The 18,057-nt window shown below is 46.2% G+C and overlaps 1 protein-coding gene across 1 annotated transcript in view; it reads left to right on the top strand.

Annotated features, from left to right (window-relative positions):
- The window catches only part of MUC1 (mucin 1, cell surface associated), a 22,400-nt gene extending 18,851 nt beyond the window's left edge, over positions 1 to 3,549 (top strand). Inside the window, exon 7 of the mRNA XM_075192951.1 lies at positions 1,073 to 3,549. Within this exon, the coding sequence (XP_075049052.1) occupies positions 1,073 to 1,141 (69 nt within the window). The 3' untranslated portion in view covers positions 1,142 to 3,549. The remainder of the gene's footprint in view (positions 1 to 1,072) is intronic.
- The last annotated feature ends 14,508 nt before the right edge of the window (positions 3,550 to 18,057 follow it).

The following is an 18,057-nucleotide window of genomic DNA, read 5'->3' as shown; positions in this document are numbered from 1 at the left end:
TTTTCATGACTATGCCCATGGCAGCATCCGCTCGACAGCAACGTTTTGTAGATGGGGTCGCTCCTTAATGAAGGCGGAATAGCTGTAGTAATGCACCTGATTCTGCACCTCATAGGGTATATTTAGGTCATGTGACAAAGGCTTTTTAGCCCTGCAAACTTATTTGATTTTTACATATCCTCAGACGTAGTACAGTTCGGGCAGTTCACATTGGCTTCGTTGGGATGACTGTGGCTCCATACTGATTTAGACTCATAGACTCACTGTCAAGTTACTAGTGTGTTAGGGATCATTGGCAGCTTTCCAATTCGTTTAAACACTGCAAACGCACAGAAATGGAACATACAGCGTTCAGAAACATGCAACGCAACAGAACACACAATGGGTATAGTAACAGGATACTTAGTGATTTCAGGTGTCACACTCGTTTACACGCACTCCTCAAACCTTAAAACCACATTCAGAAAAACTCCCAGGGGTCTGAAGACTGGGAGCGCTGTTACACGCATGTACCTATGAAATTATACATTTCTCCATTACTCTGACGTACTTAAGAAATAAACATGGAACAGTATTTGAATGAATTAAGTGAGCCATAATCCCACAGGTGGTCTATGATCATCTCGATGGAAGCACAGACAAAAGGCAGAATGTGTGTTTGCATCCGAGCACGGTGGATGAATTAGTATATTTGCATTAATCATATGCACCGTGCATCCGAATGTTTTCCACTGCTTAGTGACCCCCGTTTTAAGGCCTCTAACTGCCCATTGGTAGTTTACAAGCACAGTCAGTTTCTATGTTACCCTGCACAATCAGATTGGGTAGGTCCGCTGAATACTGATCACGGGAAAAATGTGAATTCAGTTCATTGTATTAAAGGTTGGGTATACTTAAAGTCATTCCTGTAATGTGATACCGTCCTCCGTTCCACCTTATTCTTCAGCCTCTAGATTGGCCAGTTTCTCTGAAATGACTTCATGTACTTAATAAAGCAAGATTCAATTTCGTATTCTTATCTGGCTGACAGGTCAAAATGTTTCTGGAATTAACCATTTCTTTCTCTCTTTAGTCTTCAGGTAATGGAACAAAAAACCAGTACTCCTACACCAACCAAAGCTTGGAATCCAATGATTTGTAAACTATCTGGACCTCACTTGAATGACAAGGACTAAAAGCAGCAGCCAACCATCAGGGTCCTGTAACTTGACATCTAATTCCAGAATGTATTGTATCTTTATATCAAAGTTGTGGACCTGCTGTATCTGCTCAAGAAACGTGGACACATTGTATCTTCTCATCAGCCTTATGACCAGACATTACCTGTGGATACAATTTATCTTCTGCAACGTTTCTGGAAGATCTCTAAGGACAAACTCTTTTCTCATTATAGTTTTGCACATTAGAACTAGGCTCAACTTGATTCATGTTATATGTAAATCAATACGACTTCTAGAACACAACTAACCAATTAGCAGCAACATTCAGATGTATCTGCACAATTAGATGTGTCTCCAAGAAGTCCATAGATTGAAAGAAAGAAATTGCGTCTTTCGAATTCAGCCAATCACTATTTTCTTCCATGATCCAGAGGAAAAACCTAATCTCAGACTTAGCCAATTGCTTTACGTGAGCGAATGCTCCATTCTGACTCTTAGTTTGCCAACTAGTGCCTTCAGGCTAAAATCCATCACTCTCCAACTTCCCAACATGTGATTAGAACATTTCTAGGGAGAAAAAAAACTGCACTGAAGGAACATTTGTGAGTGTGCAAATCTGTTTATTAGAACAAAGCGATCAAGTTACATACTGTGCTATTATATATGAAGGACAAACGGGCTGCCGGGGTGTACGGCCCAGATTGTGCGCTTGGAATTGGTTTCCTTAGTAGAATTAGCGCTGGTGTGTGTTCAACCATTAATCTGCTGGGTGAGTGAACAATCTGAATGTTCACAATGATAACAGTAAAGCTCAATGAGCGATTTCTATTCCCACCCTAACAGACCTGACAGTATTCAGCAATGAATCACAGGCTGAAAGCAAGGACCTGGACTTCTTCCTCCAACTCCCTTAACGTCACGCTCCCCGTGTGTGTGAGAAAGGATTCATCCTTTCCACCATAAGGCTACCGGCGGATGGCCCTCACGCACTGCGTTTTAGTGTAGATCTCCAGCGATGGCGGGAGACGCAGCTTCTTAGCTTAGCAGACCTCCCTGGACATAGCTGCCTCATTCAGAGCTCGGAGGAAATCCGGCTAGAAGGTTTGGACCTCGGCAGAGCCATGTTGCACTGCAGGGGGGTATTAAAAGTGTGTGGGCAGATTTAAAGCTGGGAGTGGGTTCGTCTCAGCTCAACTCTAAATCACAGGGCAAAAATAAAGCTGCCCGCTTAATTGTACATGATGCCAAAACTGCCATTGGCCCTGGAAGCTGTGTAAACAAGGGAACCCCACTTCTGACACCCAGAATACTGTAATATCCCTTAGGCCTTGCACTCAGCGCATTGAAAGCGTGTGAGGTCCTATAATCCGCTGTCGGTTGTATATATTAGAACACATAGCCAGGATCTCGTCCCCCGTGCTCTGAGTATTGTGCAATAATAACTTCTCCCTAAATTCAGAGCAAGCTCTTCCCACTGCGCTCACATTAATTTTTCGTAATGGGGCTTGGGGCCACCTTAGTACTCCCTTATTACAATCCGCCAGTGCACGCTCTGCTAAATGAGCGTCGTCCTGTTTATTCTAAGAACCGGTGTCACCCTGTGAGGATATATTGATGAGAATTCTGCCCACATGAGGCCCAGCTCTGACTGCAGGTTGGGGGGAGGGGGGTGTTCAGCGATTTGGTGGCTGTAAATATTCTAAGTGTAAATCTCATGGAGGGAAATAGAAATATTTCAGCTGCTTAGATACTAGTCCATTGGACAGGTTCAGGAGAATCCCGTCCGCTCCGTAGGCCGGGTGTATGAATGAGCCTGCCGTACACACACATTACAGTTGTTGTATGTATTTATTGGTTGTATCAGTACACACTCCAAGCAGGTGCTCATGTCTGAATATGACCATGACGCTCTACCGGTCACATAACAGACCGTTATCATTAGCACCTTGTCCTGGGGCAATCGTTGTTGGCGCAAAGGTGCTGCGCAGCGCCGGAGAGTGACGGAAACAGAACGTACATAAATCGGGGACGTACAAAGTAGACAAAATAAATGTAGACATGAAATCAAAGGGTATTGAAGACTCTGCTCATTTGATAGCTGACAGCCTAATTTCTACAATCTCATTTGTACAATCGTATTGATACAATCGCATTGTTACAACCACATTGTATGAGCCCAGACAGACATGGTCCACCATGCGCATTATCAGCCTCTAGCACCTGCTCAGCCGGTACGGACATGTATCTTACAGAGGGATTCGCAGTCCCCGCGCTGCCTAGCTCTGTCTGCAATATGAACACTTATTTATAAACACGTTATTATGTACATCTGTATTGTGATGATTTCATGTATGGTGATGATTGTATGAAATAAAGAAAACAAAGAGAAGAGGTGAAGACTCAGTCACTGTATCCTACGAGGGCACCTAAGGTTGTTCTAGATCCTTAGACAGCTGTAAGTGCTGATTATCCCCACAAACAGCTGATATTGTCAGTATAAATAGATTTATGGTCAGCGAGCAGCCTGCGATTGTCTAGGTGATGGAGGAATGTCCTCATACCTGCGGCCAGGAGCCCAGGGATTAGCATCTCACATATCTCTGCATTGTGTCTTCTTATTACTAGGACTCCAAAGCAGATTAATTCAAACTAAAGCCCATTGTCTGTCCGACGTCTACATACAGAGGTCTCTGCACATACAGAGGTCTCTGCACATACAGAGGTCTCTGCACATACAGAGATCGCTGCACGGCGGAGGAGGCTGAAGGAAATGAGATCTTGCAGGTCACGTTTTATCAATGAAATGTGGATTATATGCAGTAGTGTAATCAGAGGCAGAGTACTTATACCACAGAGCAATGTATAGCATGTAGATCAGGCCTGGCCATCCTGCGGCTCTCCAGGTGTTGTGGTACTACAAGTCCCAGCATGCTCTGCCGGTAGGTGGCCAGCAGACAGCTGGCAGGAGAGAGAGCCACAAGTCGGCCGGTCCTCATCTGTGGCCGGAGTTTCCTGCTATTGCTCCTGATTATGTGGCCATGTGCGACCAAGCAGACGCCAATCCTGGGCTAGGATGTGTCATGTGCACACACTATAATAATAATATATAATAAGCGCCATAACCCAGATCAAATTGGTCAGATCTCATCTTGTAAGGGTTGATCAGCGGTAATGGACAACAGTGAGCCTTTCGTTGCGGGGTCATTGACCAAGAGCGCTGATAAGACTTCATGGGATCGGCCTGGTTGTGGCCAACATTGGGTTCAAAATAGATATCTTAGGTCTGTGTAACCCCCCCAAAAAACCCTGGAAAATAGTCTGCAATGTTGGACTCGGCTCGTTGCCCGGTTGGCAATCTTTAGCCTTGGGGCCTGAAGTCCCAGTCCACAAACAGCAGTGTAATCTTATTATGACAGTATCAGGTGAGACGCCATTAGACAGGTTACTGTTCCATCGAGGGGTGTCCTATGTAGGACTTGGTAGTAGGGTTGTGTCTATGTCTTCCTGTACCCGGGCCATGGAAACATCTAAGTGGTGGATCACCTGCAGCTCCTCTCGCACCTCATACCCGTGTTAAACCAGCTTTCTGCAGACCATTTATGGTCATTTTCAAACTGCAGGATGTGCGCCTCTGGTGTGCATCCGTCTATTTGTCCCACTAACGCATTTCACGGTGCACTCCTGTATTACCTCGAAACTGACCCTGGAATATTAATTCAATTAATATGAATGTCAATATTCTACTAGAGTTTAGAAAATGTATGGTTGGTTGCTATGGGTAACACCCATAGTCATCTGTGGTGCATCCTCCCACAAGTATGTCTGACATAGATTAAATGGTGGATAGCGTTTAGGAGGAGAGAACCCTATTGATCTAACCCCAGACACCGGTATGAATGGAATATCCCAGTACTCCCCTGTGGTATGTGTAACAAGTTCTGTCTGATTGGCAGGACCCAGATTTAAAACAAAAACGAGTGTGAATTGCCAACTAGGATTGTTGTACCAAATTCTGCAAAATCTTACCAACATCAATGAGTTTGAGACCCACTCTTAATGTAAGGTGGGGTATTAATGTAATGTGGGGTTGGTGGTTGCTATAAATATATTGTAGGGGCTAAGAATGCAATATGGGGTCTCTGTACTTAGTGTGGAGGCTAATTAATTAAGGACGGGGCTGATTGGGGGAAGGAGGCCTATCTATTAAATGTGGGTGTTATTGATTTAATGATAGGGCTGGTTTGGGGGGAGGGAGGTCTGGAGTGCTCACTCGTTGGGCCCTGACGTTTCGGGATCCGGACAAGCATTATATGAGCTGAAGACCAGCAGGAAGTCAAAGCTGCAGAAGCAGACAGGAGAGAGCAGCACCTCTGACGAGCTATGCCCGTGGCATACGTTTCATCCAGCATGCTGACTAAGCTCCCTCCAGCCTGGGAGAGAGTCTGGTCAGAAGTGGTAGGGAATCCCAGCACAGGAGAAGTCTCATGATGGCTGGAATTAATAACAAGGGAGGGTGAGGGGATTAATTACTGGTCAGAAGAACTTGCATTCAATGGGATATATTGCGTAAACCTGCCTGATATAACTAGGAGGTCACCTCAAAAAAGTGATTTCATGCCTGACCTTTGTAAGTATCACGTCTGTTCCATCATGTCTGTTCCATGTGCCGTTAAACAAGTACAAAGTATTCTTAACACGCGTGTAACACATTTGCACGTGTTATCGATCTGTGAGGAGGGGGGGGCAGTCGCTTCTGGTTGTAACATTATTAGTATACATTTAGTTATGTTACTTATATATTATATGTTATATGATACCACAGAAGAGGCATTTAATCAGTTTGATCACAAAGCAAACAGATCATTAAATTCCTTTGTTGTGTAATAATGGTCTCTACATTCCTCCAGTATCTCATTAAACGGTGCTCCCTGTTTCTCAATACTCTGCAGCTAATATCCCTGGAATCCGATTTACTTGCTCACGGTTCCCCACGTCATACGGCTTCTTATCACTGCTCACACCCTGTCTGTGCCGATTAACCTGTACACGCACCGGGGTAACCATCATTATTCAGTATTAAGGTGCCAGAGATTCCGCAGTGCCGGACAATCGTACAACTACAGACCAGACAGAGCTCATACAGGGTCAGTAAGGAACGTAAATGCCGATATGCGCCGTATTTTGTGCAAGATCGCACTGCGCAAGCTCAGAACCGGACCTCGTGCCAGAGATCACAGCAACGTCCAATTCATCTTCGAGCGCAAAGGACCCTACTGCAGCCTACGATTTCATGGGCAGAACGGGGAAAGGACGGGGCGTATGCCTGTAGTCAGTGTACAGTAAGGACGCGCTAAACTCGTGTGCACGCAGCAGCGTCCGATCCCAGCTCCGGGTATCTCTCAGGTACGTGATATTGTCACTCACCGGACTGTGAGTGCTTCTTCCCGGACATTTAGGAACCGTGGCCGTCCTCCATCCTGAGGGACTGCGCATGCGCAGCCCTTTCCATACCTCCAGTGTATGTTCCTTTAACTAAATTGGCAGATCAGGCAACCTCCCTATATTAAGCACCTGTGGTCAACACCACGTTGCCTGATCTTGGAGTCTCATTCCCCATGAGTCTCTGAAGGTGTTCCTGTGTTTCCTTGTTTATTCAGCCCAGCTGATTCCTGTGGTTTCCAAACCACTTCTACCTCTGTGGTTTCCAAACCACTTCTACCATCTACTGTATCATCGTGACTGTGAGCTGATTCCTATCCGCTGCCTCCGTGCACTACAGTCTTCTAATCACTTCAACTCTACCATGTATCATTGGGACTGTTAGCTGATGCCTATCCGCTGCCTCCGTGCACTACAGGCTTCAACCACATCCACTCACCTGTTCATGATTGTGACTGCCAGCTGATTCCTATCCGCTGCCTCCGTGCACTACAGTCTTCAACCTGCAACTCGTCTGTGTTTCATCATCGTGACTGCTAGCTGTTTCCTATCCGCTGCCTCCGTGCACTACAGTCTTCAACCTGCAACCCGTCTGTGTTTCATCGTGACTGTTTAGCTGATTCCTATCCGCTGCCTCTGTGCGCTTCAGTCTTCAGTCCTTGTCAACTCTCCCGTGTTTCCTTGAGTCTGCTGCCACTATTGCTACCCGCTACTCTCCGTGATCATCTGTTCCAGTTCAACTCTGCTCCGGTGTCCCATCGTTACTGCACCTGCTGGTTGCTATTGGTTACCTCCGTGTTCCCGCAGAGACCCGCTGCTGTTACTTCTCAGCGCTACTCTTCCATCTACTGCTGATCCGCTCTCCACGCCTTCCTGTGTTCCCTGCTGGTCTACCTACCTGTGCGCTGCACCTGCTAGACCCCCGCTTCACCCATCCAGGGACTTGTATCCTGCTGGCCTCCTGCCCTTCAGGTATCTCTGCACTCCTGTCTGACTGCCTTCTCCTGAACCACGGTATGCATACTTCCCATTGACTGTGCTGTGTATTGCATACCTTGCTGGACTGTGTTGGTTCTCCTCTGGAGTGTACTATCCGCTGACTCTACTGCCATCATTGACTGTGTTATCTCATGCCGGATTACTTCAAGAGACTTTCTATATTGGCAGTGTTGTTCAGTCATTTATACATTTATATTGTGCATATTACTGTGGATCAAAGTCAAGGTGCCCGTGTATATATTGTGTTGCAGTCTCTCCCCGTGCACCTCCTCACATATATATTCAGTGGTACAACTTGCTAGTGGCAGACCACTGACTCCTGTTTACAGTTTCACCTGTTCCAGTATCCTCTCACATAGCAGTGGTACAACTTGCTAACGCAGACCACTGACTCCCCGGATACCTCCACTTGGATTCCATTCCTTCACTCAGACAGCGGTACAACTTGCTATCCGCAGACCGCTGACACTCATCACCTCCTCGTTTCTGTTGGACATTCCTCCTCACTATAGCAGTGGTACAACTTGCTACCGCAGACCACTGACTACCTTCACGTGTCCTTTGTCCATACAGTTCCTCGTGTATTACTACCTCCATATTGCCAGTGCTGCTAGTCATAGACTTTCCTGAGCATCTCATCATCTGCTATTTCCTGTTCCGTGATCACCCTGCTACCAGAGTACCATATTACCACCTATACTGCTCTGGTAAGCCTATCACCTGGTGATCCCTGGGTAAAGACTCCTAGTGCCCGTGACAGTAAGATCAGGCCATGACAGACCCAGATACGGAACCTACTGCTAAAGAGATGCTGCAGCATCTGGTCAGCCGTGTGGAGCAACAGGATGCTCGCCAACAGCTGTTACTTCAATGTTACCAATCATTAACCTCCCAAGGAACATCTGGACAGACTGTTACAGCTAATATTGAAGCTCCTGTGCTTTCCTCCGTTTCCCCAGTGCCATCCCAGGTGTCTACAGCTCCTACGCTTCACCTGCCTACTCCGTCAAAATATGACGGGGACCCCAAAACTTGTAGAGGTTTCCTTAACCAATGTTCAGTCCATTTTGAACTCCAACCTCAAAATTTTTCTACCCATCGTTCCAGAGTGGCCTATCTTATCTCATTGTTTTCTGGACAAGCCCTGGCTTGGGCCTCCCCTCTGTGGGAAAGAAACGATCCAATTCTACAAGATAGTGCCAAATTCATTTCCACGTTCCGAAGTGTGTTCGATGAACCAGGTCGTGTGACCTCCGCTGCTTCCAGCATTCTTCGTTTGCGACAAGGCTCCCATACAGTAGGACAGTATGTCATTCAATTTAGGATCTTAGCCTCTGAACTTCAGTGGAACACTGAAGCATTAGTTGCCGCCTTCTGGCAGGGGCTCTCCGATAAAATTAAAGATGCACTGACTACCCAAGAGCTTCCTTCGTCACTAGAAGATTTGATCTCTCTTTGCCATCGTGTAGACATGAGATTTCGTGAAAGAGAATCTGAGAAAACAACTTCTGCTAAAGCACCTCTTCGTTTAAACCCTCAATTTCGTCCAGTTTCACCTTCTGTGATTCCCATGGAGATAGGACGTTCCAAATTATCTTTAGAAGAGAGGAAACGAAGAGTAAAGAATAGACTCTGTATCTATTGTGCTGATTCCACACATATGCTCAGTTCTTGCCCTAAGAAATCGGGAAATGCCAGGCCCTAACTAGTTCTGGAGAGGTGAAGTTAGGGTCCCTGGAGTCCTCTCCATTGTCTATGAAATCTAAAGTCTGCGCTTTCGATGTTACGATTTCCTTTGCTACCAAATCCTTTGAGTCACAGGCATTGATTGATTCCGGAGCAGCAGGAAATTTCATTTCTAAATCACTAGTGAATCAATGGTCCCTACCAGTGATCACTTTAAAAACACCCATTACTGTGACGGCTATAGATGGATCACGTCTCATCAATGGTCTCATCACCCAGAGTACGTCTCCAGTAACCCTTCAGATTGGTGTACTACACCATGAAGAAATTTCGTTTTTAATTCTTCCAGTTACGACAAGTCCGATTGTCTTAGGCCTTCCATGGCTTCAATGTCACTCTCCCCAGATTGACTGGCGCACCCCTCAAGTTACGTCTTGGGGGTCTGAATGTCACCATCGTTGTCTCTCTCAAGTCATTCCTCTTAAAGTACAGCAATCGTCCATCTCATCTTCCTCCCCGGGTCTCCCTCCTCAGTATGCTTCATTTGCCGATGTGTTTGATAAAGCTCAGTCTGAACGTCTTCCTCCTCATCGTTCTTGGGATTGTCCGATCGACCTTCTACCTGGCAAGACTCCTCCCAGGGGTCGGGTCTATCCTCTCTCGTTACCTGAAACTCAAGCCACATCTGAGTACATACAGGAGAATCTCCAGCGTGGGTTCATTCGACCTTCCACCTCTCCCGCTGGAGCTGGGTTCTTCTTCGTCAAAAAGAAGGATGGATCATTACGCCCTTGTATAGATTTTCGTGGACTCAACGCCATTACTATCAAGAATCGGTATCCCATTCCGCTGATCACTGAGCTATTTGATCGCATCAAGGGAGCTCGGATATTTACTAAGTTGGATCTTCGTGGTGCCTACAATTTAATTAGAATCCGTTCCGGTGACGAATGGAAGACCGCGTTTAACACCAGAGATGGGCATTACGAATATTTAGTAATGCCCTTCGGGCTGTGTAATGCCCCCGCGGTTTTCCAGGGTTTCATCAATGAGATCTTTCGGGACTTATTATATGTATGTGTCGTTGTCTACCTGGACGACATATTGATCTTCTCACAGGACCTGCCTTCTCATCACCAACATGTGGCAGAGGTCCTCTCCAGACTACGGAAAAACTCGTTGTTCTGTAAATTGGAAAAATGTTCATTCGAGTTACCCCAGATTCCATTCTTGGGGTATATAGTTTCCGGAGTTGGCCTGAAGATGGATCCAGACAAAGTAAATGCTGTACTACATTGGCCTCAGCCAACTACTCTTCGTGCCATCCAGCGTTTTTTAGGTTTTGCCAATTACTATAGACGCTTCATTCAAGACTTTTCATCCATTGCATCTCCCATTGTGGCCTTAACTCGGAAAGGGGCTAATACTAAGCAATGGTCATCTGAGGCTCTCCAAGCCTTTCAAATCCTCAAAGAGTCCTTCTCGTCTGCTCCCATTCTGCGACAACCTGATGTGACACTCCCCTTCTTCCTAGAAGTAGATGCCTCTAATGTGGGCTTAGGAGCTATTCTCTCCCAACGCTCGGAGCAACAAAAATTACATCCTTGTGCCTTCTACTCTCGGGGTCTTCTGCCCGCAGAGAGAAACTATACTATCGGGGACAAGGAGTTGCTGGCCATCAAAGCTGCATTAGAGGAATGGAGATACTTGTTGGAAGGAGCTCGCCATCCGGTGACGATCTTCACGGATCATAAGAACTTGTCATATTTGCAATCTGCTCAATGCTTGAACCCTCGTCAAGCAAGATGGTCTCTTTTCTTTTCCCGTTTTGAATTAATTATAACCTTCAAACCAGCTGCTAAGAACAAGAAAGCTGACGCTCTATCTCGAGCTTTTGTGACGTCCTCTGATGTAGAAGAGGTTCCCAACCATGCTATACTAGACCCCAAATGTATTTCTCTGGCTGCTTCATCCACCAAAATGCTACCATTTGGGAAGACCCTTGTGCCTCCTACTCTGAGGAGGAAAATCCTTTCGTGGTTCCATGCCTCTCGTTTTTCTGGACACGCCGGTGAACACAAGACCTTTGAGATTCTTTCTCGTAGTTACTGGTGGCCTTCAATGAGGAGAGACGTCAAAGAGTTTGTTGCTTCCTGTGATTTATGTTCTCAGTTCAAATCCTCCCGCAGAACTCCAGCAGGGTTGCTGCGACCACTACCCATTCCGTCCAAGCCTTGGACCCATATTAGTATGGATTTCGTTACTGATTTGCCACCAAGTAAGAATCACAATACTATTTGGGTAGTGGTAGACAGATTTTCGAAGATGGCCCATTTCGTCCCTCTGTCCGGTTTACCTTCCTCGTCTACTCTGGCTGAACATTTCATTAAAGAAATCTTCCGTATCCATGGATGTCCGTCTGAGATTGTGTCGGATAGAGGAGTACAATTCGTTTCCAGATTCTGGCGGGCCCTTTGTAAAACCTTGGGCATACGATTAGCACTCTCATCTTCTTACCATCCGCAATCTAACGGACAAACGGAACGAGTCAATCAAGATCTTGAGACCTTTATTAGGATGTTCTCTTCAGCCAACCAAGACAACTGGGTAGAATTGCTTCCTTGGGCTGAATTCGCCCATAACAACATGTACCATGAGTCATCATCCAAAACTCCATTCTTTGTGGTCTACGGTCACCATCCGTCTTTTCCGGAATTTCCTGCCCTCCCGCCCACCCAAGTTCCTGCTGTGGAGACTGCTTGTCAGACCTTCAAAAATATCTGGTCTCAGGTCAAAACCTGTTTAAAGAAGACATCTAACAAATATAAGTCTTTCGCAGATAAGAAGAGGCGGGCTATTCCACCACTAAAAATTGGAGATCGTGTCTGGTTATCCACCAAAAATATTCGTTTGAAGGTTCCATCTATGAAATTCGCCCCTCGTTTTATTGGTCCATATAGGATCATTCAAGTTATCAATCCAGTATGTGTTAAACTTCTTCTTCCTAAGAATCTTCGGATTTCCAATGCCTTCCATGTGTCCTTGCTCAAACCTCTCATCATCAACCGTTTCTCGACTCCTTCCTCAGCACCGCAGCCAGTTCAAGTTCATCAGGAGGAGGATTTCGAGATTACTGAGGTATTGGATGCAAAAATTTCGCGAGGAGTCCTCCGTTTCCTCGTTCATTGGAAGGGCTTTGGTCCTGAAGAGCGTTCATGGATCAAAGCTGAAGATCTTAATGCTCCTGCCCTTCTGAAGAAGTTTTATTCCAAAAATCCGGACAAGCCCGGTTCCAGGCGTTCTGTGCCCACCTTTAAAAGGGGGGGTACTGTCACTCACCGGACTGTGAGTGCTTCTTCCCGGACATTTAGGAACCGTGGCCGTCCTCCATCCTGAGGGACTGCGCATGCGCAGCCCTTTCCATACCTCCAGTGTATGTTCCTTTAACTAAATTGGCAGATCAGGCAACCTCCCTATATTAAGCACCTGTGGTCAACACCACGTTGCCTGATCTTGGAGTCTCATTCCCCATGAGTCTCTGAAGGTGTTCCTGTGTTTCCTTGTTTATTCAGCCCAGCTGATTCCTGTGGTTTCCAAACCACTTCTACCTCTGTGGTTTCCAAACCACTTCTACTACTGTGGTTCCCATACCACTTCTACCATCTACTGTATCATCGTGACTGTGAGCTGATTCCTATCCGCTGCCTCCGTGCACTACAGTCTTCTAATCACTTCAACTCTACCATGTATCATTGGGACTGTTAGCTGATGCCTATCCGCTGCCTCCGTGCACTACAGGCTTCAACCACATCCACTCACCTGTTCATGATTGTGACTGCCAGCTGATTCCTATCCGCTGCCTCCGTGCACTACAGTCTTCAACCTGCAACTCGTCTGTGTTTCATCATCGTGACTGCTAGCTGTTTCCTATCCGCTGCCTCCGTGCACTACAGTCTTCAACCTGCAACCCGTCTGTGTTTCATCGTGACTGTTTAGCTGATTCCTATCCGCTGCCTCTGTGCGCTTCAGTCTTCAGTCCTTGTCAACTCTACCGTGTTTCCTTGAGTCTGCTGCCACTATTGCTACCCGCTACTCTCCGTGATCATCTGTTCCAGTTCAACTCTGCTCCGGTGTCCCATCGTTACTGCACCTGCTGGTTGCTATTGGTTACCTCCGTGTTCCCGCAGAGACCCGCTGCTGTTACTTCTCAGCGCTACTCTTCCATCTACTGCTGATCCGCTCTCCACGCCTTCCTGTGTTCCCTGCTGGTCTACCTACCTGTGCGCTGCACCTGCTAGACCCCCGCTTCACCCATCCAGGGACTTGTATCCTGCTGGCCTCCTGCCCTTCAGGTATCTCTGCACTCCTGTCTGACTGCCTTCTCCTGAACCACGGTATGCATACTTCCCATTGACTGTGCTGTGTATTGCATACCTTGCTGGACTGTGTTGGTTCTCCTCTGGAGTGTACTATCCGCTGACTCTACTGCCATCATTGACTGTGTTATCTCATGCCGGATTACTTCAAGAGACTTTCTATATTGGCAGTGTTGTTCAGTCATTTATACATTTATATTGTGCATATTACTGTGGATCAAAGTCAAGGTGCCCGTGTATATATTGTGTTGCAGTCTCTCCCCGTGCACCTCCTCACATATATATTCAGTGGTACAACTTGCTAGTGGCAGACCACTGACTCCTGTTTACAGTTTCACCTGTTCCAGTATCCTCTCACATAGCAGTGGTACAACTTGCTAACGCAGACCACTGACTCCCCGGATACCTCCACTTGGATTCCATTCCTTCACTCAGACAGCGGTACAACTTGCTATCCGCAGACCGCTGACACTCATCACCTCCTCGTTTCTGTTGGACATTCCTCCTCACTATAGCAGTGGTACAACTTGCTACCGCAGACCACTGACTACCTTCACGTGTCCTTTGTCCATACAGTTCCTCGTGTATTACTACCTCCATATTGCCAGTGCTGCTAGTCATAGACTTTCCTGAGCATCTCATCATCTGCTATTTCCTGTTCCGTGATCACCCTGCTACCAGAGTACCATATTACCACCTATACTGCTCTGGTAAGCCTATCACCTGGTGATCCCTGGGTAAAGACTCCTAGTGCCCGTGACAGATATTCTGTCGTATCTCTTGTTTCAGCTACAAGATCCCAAGTACATGAAAACACCTCAATAACATAAATATCTGTCGGGACCCACAAGAGACATGACAAGGACATATCAGGAACATGGACAGGAGACAGACGATGGGGAGAGAGGACCCTGGCCATAAGAGCTTACAATCTACACATCCACGGCATTGAGATAATCCCTGCACACAGTCAGTATTGGGGGCGCCTTATCTGGGGGCGAGGGTCTATATATCCCTGTACGCGGGTTATTGCTGAGGCTGTACTGAAGATTGTTGCCCATCACGAGGTTTTGCTTCACAAGGAGCTGAGAGAGTTAACGCCGGTGATGTTCTGTATAATACTGGTGCGGTGCCAACTGATAGGACTGGCAGCGAGATGACGTGTTGGGTGTGACGGGTGCCGGTATCATCAGACTAGGCAGGGAGTGGCACTGAGCAGCCTAGCGGAGATACACGATACCAGGGCACTACAAACAGATGAAACTTGCGGCTCCCTCATGACAGGCGGCTTGTCCGATGAAAAACAATACAAAATACATTAAAAATATCTTTACATAAATGTTAAAAAATGTTTTATTCAAAGAACTCCTGATTTCCTTCAGTTACCGGCATCTATCTGCGCCGGAGATCTCTCCGACGGCGTTAACCCTTTAATGTATAGGCCTAGACGAAATAAAAATTTAAAATTTCGCCTACTTTGTCGGCCCGATATCTGTTCTGCCAGTCCAGAATATAAACATTCATCTGGGATCAGGCCCCTGTCTGCCGTCAGGTTTCTCTTGCTGCTATTCTGCCCCTTTCTCCGACCGTTTTAACGTCAGACGAATTAATCAGTGTTATAGGTATTTTTACTTTGGCAGCTCAGATGATTACAACTGGAAAATAAGCGGGACAAGCAGGAAAAGCATGTGACCACACAATGAAACAGGTCTGGATGTCATATGATAAATGCGTTATGTGAGTACGCTATGTATGTAGGTGGCGCCAGGGCTAAGTTGGTGCAGTAAAGTATCCGGCAGCGCCCTCATTCCACAGTTACTATAAGGAGGCGTCACCGTGGGAACTTTCCCTGATCCCTGGATGCGCCACGTGAGTTACGTTATCTCTGTCTTATCTCCTCATTCAGGCTGCAGATTATACATGGTGCGCCTGCTACAGCAATACTACAGCCACCCCAGGGCGTAACGTCCATCGTAGCAGGGTGTGCTAGGAGCCCGGAGCTGAGCGGGGGCCACAGCTGCCAAAACCTCATGTGTGTGTGTGTGTGTTGGGTGGTACATGGGCAACACTGCTCCTGTAGCCTTCTATTGGTGCAGAGCAGTGAGAGAGAACATCTACAGGGATGACTAATGCAGCTTCACAGTGTATACAATAAAGAGTTATAATAGTACAGCCGTATATAACTATAAAGTACAGAGATCCTGTGTGACTACACAGTTCTATAAATACATTTATCCCTCTGTCCTTGTGCTGTTCCCTCGTCCGGATTTCTGGGGACTTCCAAGAAATTCCCAGTGACAGAGCATAGTCCCCTATCCCCTGTTTTCTCACAGTCCTCAATGTAGAGAGCTCTCCTGTCTCAATCTCTCTTCAGGTACCAAAATATTTTCAGGGCCTCATCCTATCTTGTTACATCCATACAATTCCTCTGGGATTGTGGAATTAGATTGTAAGTTCCATGGCCCAGAGAGTTCAATACTGGTGTTTTCCTTCCTGCTGAGTCACTCCTAATGTCATGTGTTTCTAACACGGCTGCATACACTGCGTGGCAGCATGTAACGTGTACAGACAGAAAGACAGAGATGTAACCTACATACAGATTTGGGATATTACACTAACGGAGACAGTGATATTATTAATGGGTAATAATTACAAGTCCTCGGTCTGTCGTCTGATCCAACAACAGCTCATTGGGAGGTGTGTGGTGAGGAAGGTGGCACTGATATCAGACAGTAGTATAGAAAATATTTGTACTATATAGGACGGAATCAGAGGTTCGTAGAGGAGACGTCAGCTGAACCTGTCAATCATTCCATGTCTTGGAGTAACCCGCCCTCAGCCCAGCTTCTGGTAGTCGTACAAGTCATCCGCAGGTAACATTACATCCACTGACCCCCCCTCCCCTGTACCCTCTGTCTTCTGATGCTTGTAAACAGATTACATTGTGTTTGTGGAGGATTACTCACTCTGAAAGCCGATATTGTTGTTCTCCTTCCTGTCTTCCTTGTTCACACAGAGCGAATGGGAAATTCCACATTTGTACAAACAGACTAACCCCGTGAGCTTACACTTAATCTTTACTTGCTAAATCAAACGTTTGTGTATGGATGTACACATGTGTACAGTTAGTGCGTGTGTGTATAATGTGTGTGTTTGTGGGTATGTGCGTGGTGTGTGTGTAATGTGTGGTAGCGTGTGCAGCGTCACAGAGCGGGATGTGCGTCAGATTACATAGCCTATCACACTGCGCATGCCTATAAAGTAGGGGCACGCGGACGGTGTGTCTCACTGTGCCGCTTACGTCACCAGGATGCCGGTGTTGTAACGTAGGAAGAGTGCGGTGAGGGCGTCTGTGCGCAATTGCGGATGGATATAACGGTGAGAAAGCCGTATAGATGGCAGAGGAAGGGGACGATGGTCTCTGGTACTAGCGAACTGCTTGTGATTGGTGCTTTCTTAGTTTTCTCGGTCATAGATTATATTTTTGTGTCTTTAAGCAAAACTCTGTGATATGGCCGTCAATACGCTAATTTCTGCAGCTTCTTGAAATGTTAATATCTCTACATCAGCCCCATAATGTCACGGTGCCCGGGGGCCCAGGTGATTGCATTGGGAGTCATATTGTCTGCACAAGATCTGTGACTCTCATCCACCCTCATCACATCCTCTCATTCCCTTCTCTTCTCGAAACTATACATATTAAGAGCTTTTATTCTATCTGGGTAAGGGTTGTGCTGTAGGCCATGCACCATTTAGTTATCCTTCTTTATACAGTCTCCAATGTATTTATATCCTTCTGGAGATATGGCCTCCAGAACTGAACACAGTATCTAGATGAGGCCGTACCAATGACCTATACAGTGGTATTATTACTTCTTTCTTTCTGCTACTGATTCCTCTCCCTATACAGCCAAGCATCTGACTTGCCTTCCTCATTGCTGTGTTACATTACTTACCTGCCTTTATGTCACCTGAAATAGTGACTCCTATATGCTTTCCTCCTCAGTAGTTTCCATTATAGTGCCATTAATACTATATTTAGCCTTTGGGTTTTGAGACCCAAGTACATGATTTTGCATTTTTTGGCATTAAACTGTAGTTGTCACTCTCGTGACCATTCCTCTAGTCTACTTAGATCATCAATCATTTGTTTTACCCCTCCTGATGCGTCTACCCTGTTGCATAACTTTGTGTCTTCTGTAAAAAGACATACTTACCTTCACTACCATTTGCAATGTCACCAATAAGAATATTATAAAGCTCTGGTCCAAGCATAAATCCCTGGGTTACTCCACTGTAACCTTTCCCTCCTGTGAATACGCTCCATTTACTATAACTTTCTGTTTTCTATCCTGCAACCAAGATCTTATCCATTCAACCATCTTAGAATCCAATTC

The sequence above is a fragment of the Mixophyes fleayi genome, chromosome 12, assembly GCF_038048845.1.
Source record: "Mixophyes fleayi isolate aMixFle1 chromosome 12, aMixFle1.hap1, whole genome shotgun sequence".
NCBI lineage: Eukaryota > Metazoa > Chordata > Amphibia > Anura > Limnodynastidae > Mixophyes > Mixophyes fleayi.
Note: the sequence above shows the minus strand (reverse complement) of the source record. Positions and strands in the feature narration are given on the sequence as shown.